We start from the raw sequence: 13,011 nt of genomic DNA on the forward strand, positions 1-13,011 counted from the left end.
TACCTGCATATAATTCTGCGAACCAATGAACATGCCTATGAAAATGTACCTTAGGGTTGAAACAGATGTGTGAAAGTCCCCAATTGTCATCCTGATGTCACATCACAAAGTAGTATTTGTAGTGCTGAATTACAATGGAAAATATAAAATAGATTTAAGAGTATAGATGCATGATAAAATAATCAATCCCAGCATTCCTCTTCAACACCAACTCATGAGTTTCAAGCATTCGATTACACCCAAATGTTGTCTGACCACATTATTAAGGAAAGTCGGCAGGACAAAACATTTTCTTTCAAGGTTCAAAACTGGGTTGTTTTTCATTTATGAGGAAAACAGAGAACAAGGTCAAGCTAAAAAGAAGCAAAGTATTTTGGTTTATTTAAAGGAATAATAAATACATTACAGAAGAGTTCAGTTTCATGTCATTTGCAAGAAATTTACCACTTCATGGATGTTAAACTTTAAACAAAGTTTTGTAAAATGACATATGTACAGAAAAGAACAGAACTTGAAAAGAGAACAAAGCTGAGCTTTAATTAACTGGAAATTTCAACATGTGAACATATGAAAGCTACCAAACAAAAACCAAAGCTTCACAATTGAGGCAGTGAAATGTACAGATGTTTTGTGCAGGAATAACATCCTGCAGCAGCATCTCCTGTCTTAAGCAATCTGTTAATCTTTCATGTAGGTGAAGGTTTTACATGAAGCAATGAGTAAAGGCAAGGTCAGATTTTCCACTCAGGAAAAAGGTGCAACACAGTCTGCTTGGTGCTTTTGTTGTTTGTCCAATAGTCTATTTGATCTTGGTTAAAGCAACAGCTCTCCTCTCAGTGTTCTGAAACAGAGCTCGGACCAGACTCTTCACCTCCAAACTGGAGAACTCTACAGCCAGTGGACCCTTACCATCAGTCCATCTGTGGAGAAGAATCCCAGAAAGAAGAAAGTCAAAATTGGAGGAGAAATAGGGTTTTTGTCAGTTTACTTTCCATAAGGGACACCACTGGAAAGATTGTAATGATAAGCAATAAACCAATTAATCACATGATAAATTAAAATGAGCTTGAGTAACAATCGTTAGAAAGATTCTCGTCTTCAATATCGTTGAAAAGATGCTATTTTGAAAAATGTTCCAAACATTTGACACTCAGTAGGAAGCAGATAGTTTGCACCACCTGTCACTTTTGCCTGTTTCCCCCGTCTAAGCTGAATGATTAACATTTTTAAAACTAATTTTGGTTACAGATATTTCATAATCCATTTGAATTATTGTGTTGTTTTGTTTATTTTGAATATTTCAAATGTTTTCCAGTTCCAGAGTTAGATGGTCTCTAAAAATTAAGGTTTTGATCTCCAACAGGATGTCCTTGCACTATGCCTTTATTATTGTGTTGGTTAAAAATGGTCTCAAATGACTATCATTTATCACAATAATTTCATAGACAATTTATTGTCCAGCTATATTCGTTATTGTGACAGGCCTAAACATTGGGTCAATAAATTTCATTTTTACACAATTTATACAGCCTTATAATGACTTTAAACCCAACTAACTAGAAAAAAAGTTTTTTATGTTTGAACTCACTTACATAAATTCTTTAAATATATTAACATTATCAATACCTGTTAAAAAAAAGATCAAAGCCTCAGCTTGTGCTTTCAGAATGAATTCTCTTTGTACCGTCACGACTTTAGCGCTTCTAACCTGTCAATGATCTCTTGCAGGTTGGCTCGCAGCACGATGACGAGCTCCTTGAAAGCGCTCCACTTCTTCACGTAGAGCGGCACCTCCTCCTGATACTTCTTATTTTTGTTCTCCTCAGCCAGGGGAGTAAACACCAGCGGGCCTTCCTCAATGATGGTCTGGCACAGGGTATGGAGGTGCTCTCCGTCCTCAGAGGAAATGTCCTGCACATAGAACTCCAATTAGTTCGATATGCTAGATGACAGACAGTTGAAAGGATAAATACAACTTTAAGACAATTGGATAGAACATTAAGGCTGGAAAAAATGTCCTCTTACTTATCTAGACTGGGAATACAATTTCCAATAGTTTCCCTCATTGTATTGGAACTAGAGATGTGCCGATCAGGTTTTTTCCTGGCGATACTGATACCAATCACATAATTTAAAAAAAAATTTTTTATCATAAACACTACAGGTTACATTATGTGGAAAAAGGAACCATGAATTCACCTTAATTTAGACAAAAACTTGTTTTTAATAACTTTTTCCAAGAAGAAAACTAAACTAAACAGGCATTGTGCAAATTGTGCTGCTATCAGTAATACGATCTTTAACAGAGTGATAACATATGGAGGCTCTGAAGAGGTTAAATAATGCAAAGAGCCAAAATAAAACCTCTCAACATTGCCAAAAAAATTCAAGTATAAAACTTAACATTCAAAGGCAAATACAGGATCCATTACAATAAACAATCCAGAGTTACTGCATGAAAACTTCCTGTTAGCATGGCGGCTAACTGATTACTGCTAGTTTTGAGTGGCTGTTTCTGACTGAGCAGAGTAATTATGCAGAGCAGGGAGGAGATCGATTATTTTTTTAGAGATTATGTGTCTCATGTTAGGACAGCGAAAGTTTTAATACGTATGTAAAATGTATTTTTAGGTTAGATGCTGCAGCTTTAAGCAGAGGTTCGGTGTGAGAGTCACTACCAGGTGGAGCAGAAGCGGCGCTCCGTCTATGAAATATTACTACCTGTAGCGTAGCAGCGGTTCAACAGCGAGAGCAGAACCAGCGTCTTACATCGCAGCTCCAAGACTTAAATAATTTTGCGGGTTATTTGTTTAGCTTTCTGACCGTCATGCTAATCCGGGTGAGTGTTTGTAGCTGTGCGCTGCTTTACCTGCTATCTGATCCTCCATATGTCTTTTTTACTGCAGTGAGCCTCGATGTAGCCAAACTCCGTCAAGTATAACATTGTTTTTATGTCGTATTAGCTTCGTTGTGTTGATGCATTTTGACGTGCTTCAATTTTCCGCCGCAACACGCAAACTTCCCCATTCACTCAGTGCGTTATAGTTCCACATCGCTTAGGATTTGTTGCTGCGCGTTTTGTGCAGAGTGAAGGAAAGAGGAGACCAGCTGCACAGGCAGGCTGAGAAATGAGATGCAGGTGATCGGTATCGGCAACAAGAGCCAATGATCGCCGATCACCGATTATGATCGGTGACCGATCGATCGGCACACCTCTACTAAAAATTGTAATAAAAACATATTACAATAAAGACTGCGCAGAAGGCTATTATAATATAGAAACCACAGTAAACTTTTACTTAAAGGTTTCTTCTTTTTCTTGCTTTAAAGTAAATTACATAGGAAAATGTAATAAACCAAGTACAAGCTTAGGAAGAAAATTGTAAGCATTTTAATAAGCTATTTATTTAACTCCGTTTATTTTATATATTTTATGAAAAGGAATCTTGCCTCCTTAAAATTCAACAAATCCTTTTGTTCTGAAGCTGACTATCAATCAATCAAAATGTATTTGTATAGCACATTTCAGCAGCAAGGCATTTCAAAGTGCTTTACATAAACAAAAACACAAAGTCATGCAACAATCAAAACATTCCATTAAGTCAAATGCCATCATAAAATTCGTAATTGATTACATTTCAAATATAACTCTAAACAGGTGGGTTTTTAGTCAAGATTTAAAGGCACCCAGTGTTTCAGCTGTTTTATAGTTTTCTGGAAGTTTGTTCCAGATTTGTGGTGCATAGAAGCTGAATGCTGCTTCTCCTCATTTGGTTCTGGTTCTGGGGATGCAGAGAAGACCAGAACCAGAACCTGAAGGTTGATACTACAGCAGCAGATCTTTAATGTATTGTGGTGCTAAACCATTCAGTGATTTATAAACTAACCAGGTGCGGAGCTTTGGGGGGGCTGGGGGGACGGCTGCCCCCTGGCCCAGGCCCAGGTGGGTGCCCATGGGGGCCCAGGTCTGGAGGTGCCAGGGAAGGAGGAATGGTTTGAAGTCGCTTTAATGTCTGATTATAGATGGAGAAAGTGCGCCCTCGCCTGTTCAGAAAGGTGTATGTAATGTTAAAGTTATTGTCCCTCAATGGAATATATAGCAGTCAGTCCCAGTGACTGTTTCACACGCGGTTTAGCCAATGTGCTTCCTGGGTAAAAATCAAACGACAAACACAGCCCAACCCCTCCCCCGCTCAACAGTTTCCAGCAGCGCAGGTGATACACGTGAGGGGCCCGGTCATTGGCCCCGGTCATTGGCCCCGCCCCCCGGCCCGACGCTGACTTGTTTCCGCTAGTGAAACTAACAACAGTATTTTAAAGTCTATTCTCTGAGCTACAGGGAGCCAGTGTAGGGACTTTAAAACTGGTGTTATGTCTCTATCTTCCTGGTTTTAGTGAGAACAGCAGCAGCAGCATCTGAATCAGCTGCAGCTGGAGGACTGATTTATTAGTCAGACCTGTGAAGACGCTGTTGCAGTAATCAATGCAGCTAAAGATAAACACATGGATGAGTTTCTCTAGATCGTGCTGAGACATAAGTCCTCTAATCTTAGGAATATTTGGTTCACCGTGAATTAAGAACAACATACAGTAATTTAAATGAACTTTTAACCCACCTTTAGTACATCACATGTCAACTGCCAAAAAACAAAACAAAAACAAACCTCAAGCATCATGACTTTAGCAATAATTTCTGTGATGGCTGTGTTGAGCAGGTTGCCCATGGTTTTACAATAGATGCTGACAGGAAGCACGTCCTGCCACACAGTTCCCAGCTGCTTCAGCTGATGAATCACCTGCACACACACAAATACATCAGCAATTAGTGAGAAACCATGTATGAATGAAAAAAAATTATAAAGTTGCATTTTTCACTTATCAGAGACACATTTATTGTGTACAAGAGCTTGAAGTTTTTTCTTAACATATAAATATATAAAACTGTTCCTGTACGATTTCGACGGACACCGACAGTAAGCCAAGACAATGTCTTGTTTACATGGTCACATCCCCACATAAACCTACTGCAAAATGAAACGATGAAACCTCACTAGACGCTCTGAACCGTTACAGGTCTCCCTCTCTCACCTGTCTTACTGCTTTGCTGGTTGCAGTGTAGTTGTCCTCATCGTCCAGGTTGCTGAAGTTGTGAGCCGTGGCCAGTCTCTCAAGGAGTTCAGCTCTCTGGACGTTCAGCTGGGCCAAAAAGCACTGAGCACCTAAGAAACAGAGGACAGCCGGAAGCTTGTGCAGATCTAAATGTGTGTGGCCCCACAAATATACAAATAAACTTTCAGGAAATTTTTAATGTCAAGATTTGTTTCTTGTTTTCTAGAAAGTTAGAAAACTGCCCATCTTCTGATGAGACGTTTGTGTTCAACCGTTTAAATTTTTTGGTTCGATTTTATTCGAGATCTCATCTCCATCAATCACTCTGCTCATTTCATGAAAATATTGCATGTTTAGTTGATTTTAGCGAAGAAAAAAAAAATCTATGCATTTACAGTTGCATTTTTACCTCAGATTGTTGTAGCCCTCTTCTTGACAAGCATTAAACACCAACTCATTCTAAACTTTAAGACCAATATGAATTAAATGTAAGACTAGGGATGTTCCGATCAGGATTTTTGCTGCCGATTCCGATACTGATCCTCCATGAGGCCGATCTTTGCCGAACATCTGGAATGGCTGTTCATTTTTCACTTTAGGCATAAATGATACTATATTGTCTTGCAAAATGGAAAAATTATCTGGCAATAAATTCACCTAATTTAGACATAATAGACATATTTTAATAAATATTTAAAATCTTTTTCTTTAATTCACATACTGCAGCTTTAAGCAGACGTTCAGTCTGGTAGAGGGTGAGCGGCTCTATGTCTGTGAAATATTACTACCAGTAAAGCGTAGCAGCGGTCCAAGAGCGAGAGCAGAACCAGCATCTTACACCGCCAGCTTCAAGACTTGAATAATTTTTTGTGTTATTTGTTTAGACATAATAGACCATCATGCTCTTCCAAGTGAGTGTTGGTAGCTGCGCGTTGCTTTACCTCCTTTTTCAAAGAAATCAACCAATTATGATCGTGGCCAATTGACCGGCACACCTCTAATGTCTATACTTTTCTTAACTGCTGGCTCACCCAGTTTCCTGAATCCAGGCACCATGTCAACGAAAGTGGCGACGCCCTCGCTGAGGGGCTGCGGCAGGTGGGCTCGAAAATGGTGCCCCAGTGTGAGCAGGTGGTGCGCCAAGTACATGCAGTTGTTGTGCTGGACAGCAGCAAGGTGGGGAAACTTGAGTAGGTTCTCCCTAAAAAGATTAAAATTACAAACGATCATCTCTCCAAATACAGTATGTGATTTATGCGACCTGGGCTGGAAGCGTTCTTACTTGTGGTACGTCGGCACAACATCATAGAAAAGCTGAAAAATGTTTCTAACAGTGAAGAAGAGCTGCAAGGAGCTGAAAAACAGAGACATATTAGCTGTGTTTTTCTCCCAGGAGGAGGCCGGCTGCATTAAACAGTAAAAGTCTCTGAAACTTACCACTGAGTGGAGCTTCCTACAGCTTCACACAGCGTGTTGACCGCCAGCTCCATCAGCTGTTGCACAGACTCGCTGATGCGACAGGCTGGCAGGCGTAGACTGCAGGCAGACAACTGCTTGGAGTTCTCCATCGACACCTCTTCCTTCACCACCTCCTGCTTCACTTTCACCTCTGAACCGGGAGGAGGCAGTTTGGGCAGCCGCAGTTTCGACTCAGGGCTGATCTAATGGAGGAGAAAAGAATCGAAGCTACAGAGAGAAACAGACTGCAGGAACTTCACAGGGGGGACACAATGTGAGGATGCTGCTGAAAGATTCCAACATATTTTTAAATCAAGATTCAATTCTAGTCCAAGTGCAACTGTGCCACATTGCTCAATTCACTTTTAATGTTTTCTTAACATTTTTTCCCTCTTGTTGTTATTGTCTTATTAATCATCTGTACTTGTAAACTTAGAACCATGCACAACAAATGGTACATAAAAAATAACTAATCATTAAAAATAACTTAAGTATGAGAATTAGGGCTGCAACGAATGATTACTTTAGGAATTGATTATTCTGATGATTAATCAAATAAAATAATTGACAGATTCTACAAAATGTCCATAAAACCTAAAATATTTTTATTCAATATTAGGAATATCTTAAAAGATGAAAATAAACAATTCAATTTCATTTGAGCTAAGAAAACAAACTTTTTTTTTTGCCTTATGTGCAACGCAACATTCCCTTAGTGATTTTAAACCAGATGAAGCTAAAACTGCCACTTGAGGAGTTTTTGGTGAAAAATATTTACATACAAAGAAAGAAAGGTGTTTTCATCTTAAATTCTAAATGTATACATTTCTTTGTACAGTTTAGGCTTAATTGCTGCTCTGAATGCGTTGGTTTTTTTGAGCATATTGCTTCTCTTTGAGTCCGTTTAGTGCAGTTAGTAAACAATTGATTACTAAATTGGTTTAAAATCTGATAAAGTGAATTTTCCCATAATTAAGAGTTTAGCTCTTAACTCTTAAGAGTTATTAACTCTTATTCCATAATCAAGGAATAAGAGTTCCTTAGCAGCAGATTATGATCAACTCTTATAATTGAGTCTTTAGTATCTATAGCACTATATTCATACATTGTAACCCTCTGTTTCCCTGTGCAGACCTGAGCTTGACTGTTGATGGATACATACTTTAACTGTGTTGTGCATCTTGGAGGTCATGAGCTTGCGCGCCGCTACGATGACATCCCTGCACTTCTTGCTGGCAAAGTGACAGTTGACATCTCTGGCGTATTTGAGCAGATCTGTGGAATCTACCTGCAGATACTCCACATTCTTCAGAGCCTCCTCGAATGCCTCCGTCTCTTTAATCACCTTGAACACAGAAAATGTGATTCAGTCAAAAGCATGATTCAATAAAGAGCCAGAGTTGAAGTGTTTTGGGTACGTACAATGTTGTATCTTTCAAGCTCGCTGCTGTTGGTGGGTATAGAGTACACAAGACAGTCATGGATGATGCACTTTGACATTTCCTCCCAAATCAACTCTCCAAGGATAGCAGAGAGCTTTTTATCTCCAATGGAAACATCTTTGGGGGAAAAAAACAAACAGCAATTTGATTTTAGCCTAAGACTATCTCAAGATAAAAAATAAAATGCCATTATATGCTTTTTTCTACCCAGCAGGTGTGTGTGTAGGGTCTTTAACAAGAGCAGTAGTTTCTTGTAGACTTGAGAAGGAGTGGATCGCTCCTTGTTCTCCTCCTCTAAACACTCCAGACCCAAAATGGTTCCCTCACCATGTTGCTCGGATACAATAAGCTCAAGGGATGCGTACATAACCAGCGGCTTCAGCATGTTCTTCAACAGCACCTGACCTGAAAAGAAAGAAAGACAAATGAGCTTGAATATGACAAAATAAATAGATTTCATCAGCACAGCTTCTAGTCAAAGTTCCAAACTTGAACATTTGCAGCTGTCGAGCAACTACTTTATTGAAAAATAACTAAAGTCAAAACAGAAAGAAGGATAGACAGATGGAAGAATAACAGGATGTATGGAGAAAATAAGACGGAAAAATGCAAACAGATAGATGTACATGTTTAGACAAGTAGCATCATATTTTGTTGTCCATTCCCACTCTTGGCTGGTGGTCAAAGGTTGAAGAAAACAATTTCAAATTTCACAAGTGGCTCCAGGGACACACTTTGGACATAGCTGGTTTAAACGTATATGTCCAGACCGGATGATCAGGGAATACATGAATTCCCTGTATTGAGTTGCATTTTTACATTCCATCTCCTTTTTCCAAGCTTATCCAAACTTGTGCAAACATACATAGAACTCTAAAACGTTGCTTGTTCTTACTGAAGAGTTTGATCTTGTTCTGAAGATCTCCTTGGATCGCTAGAGCTTGCAGGACGGAGCACAGCAGGGGGGTTGGCTTCTGCTCAACATCTTTACTGCAGGCTTCACTCAGCACCAGCTCTACCTTATGGAAGGTCTTCGGACCTGCAGATTCTAAAGAAAAACTTTCAACCATCACTACTACTGCTACACAGATAGTCAAACAGGTATATTCGAAACTGTACACAACAGTTTGGGTAAATATTGGAAATATTTAAACAGAGAGCATTTCTTAGCTCTTTTCCACTAGACCACCTCTAACTAGAATGTCTCACCCTTTGTGGACGGTACTCTCCAGATGACGAGGCGCTTCCACTCGTCTCCCAGATGGTAAATTAAATTCTCTCTCTGCACGGTCAGCTCAGAGGTCAGGGAACTAAGCAGAGGCACCTGGGATGTTTTCCAATCCTTCAGTGAATCCACGTTTTTTCTTGCCTGTACAGGTCGATGATCCATATACATGAATGTCTTATGTAGTTAAAAAAAAAATTATGATTGGCAACTGTAATGTTAATATTCACATAAAAAGGTTTTTACATCTTTTCCTTTTGGGAATTCATTTTAATTAATGATGTTAGTTGTAATAAGAAAGCTGAAGTATCTCTGACATTGATTTTTTTTTTCAATGAAGCAATGAGATATTAAATATTATCAAAAGCTTAAAAATTTTATATAATTTGCAATTAAGCTTTTAAAGTTAGCCATTTATTGCCTGAAAAGTTAACACACACACAAACAAAGAGAAATATGGCTTCATACAGTCTGTGCACAACACAGAACAGAAAAACCCAGCAAACACTGTGTGACTTTAATCAACTTGCACTTAGCCGTCAGATTATCAACCAGGAATTCAAAAACCAAAGTAGTGGTGTGGCAAGCAGAAATAAGGGATGTCCTTTCAATGTAATTTAATAATGAAACGAAGAGCTGAATGTGAAAACTTTGGAATTTGTATTTTGTAGAAGATGGGAGAGTCTGGAACAGCTTTAATTTATTTTTTATTTAGAAAAATGTAAAGAAGAAAGAAAAAAAATCTGCTAATTTTATCAAATATTTTGCAGCTGGATTATAGAAGCTTTTATTTTTCATAATCCTGCTAACAAATCATGCCTACAGGTTGAGCAATTGTATCACCATCTAAACATTTAATCTAATTCAGTATGTAAGGAAAGCAGATCCTACTTTTTCCAGATGGGTGGCAGCATCAACATACTTTTTCTCCTGTAGTGTTTTGTTAAAGTCTTCCATCGCACTGTGAAACTGAATCACAAAATAATAATATTAGTAAAATGAATCAAAGACTGAAACATCCAGCAGAAAATCTCAACAAATACCATGTACCTCTTTTAAATGTTCAAGCATTTTTATGATCAGAGTGTTCTTCTCCAGCTGCTGCTTCAGCTTAATGTATTCATTCACTGCCACATGGATGTTCTGCTGCACCTAAATCCACACAAGAAAAAGCATAATAGTCGCAATGCTGCAAATAGTCATTTGAACTAAATTTAAACTATACCTCAAATTCAATGCAGTTTTTAAGTGTTTCCATTTCTTTAGAGACCATATCAACCTGCTGCATCAGGTCCTCTGATGCTTGAAGGTTTGGGAGAAATTCACTGTACTTTTTGTTTATCATGTCGCACACTTCCTCCTGCAGAAGAGCACAGAGAAATTTGATCAACAGGACTTTAGTGCATCAGCAGTCTTAAAACAGAAATACAAAGTTGAATGAAGCCTCCATCCATGTCGGTGAAGGTCGTTGTCATTCACTCTACAAATCTGGTCTTTCAGGAAGAAAGACAAACTTCGGTAGTTTATATGATTAAGGCATCTGTAAAACCTCAATTGCCTCTTCAGCAAATACTTGCATTAAATTTTCAGAAATGGATTTGTTTAAATGTAAAAATATAGTAAAACTAATGAAATAGTGTGAAGTGCTACATTTTTTTGCAGCAAGGCTGTGAAAGTCGCATTCAATGACACCCAAACTGGTTTTTTACCTTTTATAACATCATGGCAGTCCTGCCGATGTACTGAATTATGTTAAATAACGCGATGACTACTTTCTGAGATTGTTACTTTAAATCTCCCAACGGAGCTCAGCTAACAGCCAGGTGTTCACAGCTAATCACAGTTCAAACTTTATTTCACATTAATGTTAGCAGCTGCTAAAGCTAGTCATAGAAAACTACCTTGGTATCTTCCACCTTCCGGGACATTCTGCTTATTTTGCTGGCCAGGTCCTCTTTCTCCAGCTTCCCGGAGCTGGCGAGCACCTCGGTAACAAACGAAGCCATTCTGCAGAGTAATGTTATAATGTTTGAGCAACAAGACGACACATCAGCAGAACTGTAACAGTCCACCCGCGCTAAGTACAACCCGCCTCCACTACTTCTTCTGTGGTGGAGATTGGGGGTGAACTACTGCCCCCTATTGGACAAAGTATGTAGATACGCTCATCATTGGCATAAATGTCATTAAAATTGTTTTGTTTTTTTTGTAATGCCTTTGAACTGTTCTTTGTCAAAGATTAAATGATTATACAACCAACAATAACTGTCTTTTAAAAGAAGAGTTGGGTGTGTAAATATAAATTTTTTGTAAATCCTAATTCATGTGAGGGCCAAATTATACAAGTTCATGTAGACACAGTAACATTTTTATAGCCGTACATTTTCATTAGTTTGATGCTGATGCCATTTCAGAAGTCTATGTCGGTTTGGTTCCAAAACCAAGTCTGAACCTTAAGGTCCAGAGCTGCAAGTGGCTCTTTGGCTAACTTGTTTAAGGAATTAATTTAAATATTGTCCTGTTTAGTTGTTGTTTGTATTTGTTATATTTGTTTTTGTGTGCCTCCAACATAAAGGACTGGTCCCATCATAACATTGTTCTAGAAAATCCAGCATTGTTATTGTGATTTTGTTGGAACAACCATTTTCAAATTTCAACTTGGTAGTTGTTGATTTGAGGATTAGATGTAAAAGATTTGGAAGTTTGGTTCTTGTTCTATTCAGTTTTTCCACTGCAGCAGGACCAGTGGTGCAGTGGCCACCATCATGCTTGGCAGTCGCTATAGTGGTCAGTGTTCTTCCTAATATTGTTCTTGGGCTGGGCATAGGGAGGATTTTCTGCAGCTATGGGGCTTCATTGCGATTTTGTGCAATATATCAACTCGGGGAGAATTTAAGAAGCATCTTATTTAATTCAGTTTTAAGCTTGTCCTGATGTGATATTTTTGTTTAATTGTACTTTTAATTGTGTACTTTATCATTGTTAATAAATGTTTTGTTCAAAATCTTCTTCTTCTTTGTAATGCATCATCATCATCATCATCATCATCATCATCATCATCATCATCATCATCATCATCATCATCATCATCATCATTATTATTATCATTATTATTATTATTTTATTTTATTTTTTCAGAGGCAGGAGCTCTTTGTTATTGTCTTTTTTAATGAACATCTTTGTTTACAAATACAAAGAAAAACAAAGAAACAACAAATATTACAAAGTTTCCCAGGGGTGAAGATTTCAATAGTATACGCATCGGTATGAAAAACATAGAATAGAGAGCAGTTATTACAGACATGACAGATCTCTGAATAAAAATATTCAGAGATCTACAACATTCATATGTGTTTCCAGCTTTTTGTTCGTACCCTTGGAAATAGTGGATAAATAAAGTTCAATTTCCTTAACCAAAACTGTAAAAAAAAAAAAAAAAAAAGGTGAACATGATGAAAATGTACATTTTTGAATATGAAATTTGTCAAATGTAATAATTAGATTGATTGCCAGTCTTTTGCCTGCACTTGTATACTTACCATGAAAACCAAAAATAATATGCTCATATCTCAGGGAATATTTAGCATCAATAAAACAATCTATAAAGTTATTACACTACATCCTAAATTTTCTATTATTATTATTATTATTATTATTATTATTATTATTATTATTATTATTATTATTATTATTATTATTATTATTGTTGTTGTTGTTGTTGTTGTTGTTGTTTATTCGTATTTATTCGCGTTTCTTAGATTTTCATCCAGATCAGTA

General features: G+C 37.7%; 1 protein-coding gene across 2 annotated transcripts; it reads right to left on the reverse strand.

Annotated features, from left to right (window-relative positions):
- Positions 1-348: 348 nt before the first annotated feature.
- Positions 349-11,345, reverse strand: zw10 (zw10 kinetochore protein). 2 transcript variants are annotated; one of them, XM_081615750.1, is made up of 16 exons: positions 11,136-11,345; positions 10,460-10,594; positions 10,285-10,386; positions 10,126-10,203; positions 9,219-9,378; positions 8,905-9,057; positions 8,217-8,414; positions 7,990-8,126; positions 7,730-7,912; positions 6,547-6,770; positions 6,392-6,463; positions 6,141-6,310; positions 5,089-5,219; positions 4,617-4,796; positions 1,709-1,911; positions 349-920 (listed from the first exon to the last, which is right to left on the reverse strand). In XM_081615750.1, the coding sequence occupies exons 1-16, from the start codon at positions 11,238-11,240 to the stop codon at positions 800-802; spliced, it is 2,352 nt and encodes a 783-aa protein (XP_081471876.1). In that variant the 5' UTR covers positions 11,241-11,345; the 3' UTR covers positions 349-799. The 2 variants fall into 2 exon arrangements, with proteins under 2 accessions (XP_081471876.1, XP_008426900.2); XM_008428678.3 differs by having other exon boundaries at positions 4,665-4,796; positions 11,136-11,344.
- Between the last annotated feature and the right edge of the window lie 1,666 nt (positions 11,346-13,011).

Source organism: Poecilia reticulata, chromosome 14 (genome assembly GCF_904066995.2).
Source record: "Poecilia reticulata chromosome 14, P_reticulata-male-v2, whole genome shotgun sequence".
NCBI lineage: Eukaryota > Metazoa > Chordata > Actinopteri > Cyprinodontiformes > Poeciliidae > Poecilia > Poecilia reticulata.

What these genes read in the sequence shown, in the direction of transcription:
- zw10 (XM_081615750.1), bottom strand. Translation starts at nt 11,240, where the DNA reads ATGGCTTCGTTTGTTACCGAGGTGCTCGCCAGCTCCGGGAAGCTGGAG. An exon ending in GAGAGTACCGTCCACAAAGG is followed by an intron (nt 9,058 to 9,218) that starts GTGAGACATTCT and finishes GTTTTTCTTTAG; the next exon opens with AATCTGCAGGTCCGAAGACC. An exon ending in GTAGGAAGCTCCACTCAGTG is followed by an intron (nt 6,464 to 6,546) that starts GTAAGTTTCAGA and finishes TCTGTTTTTCAG; the next exon opens with CTCCTTGCAGCTCTTCTTCA.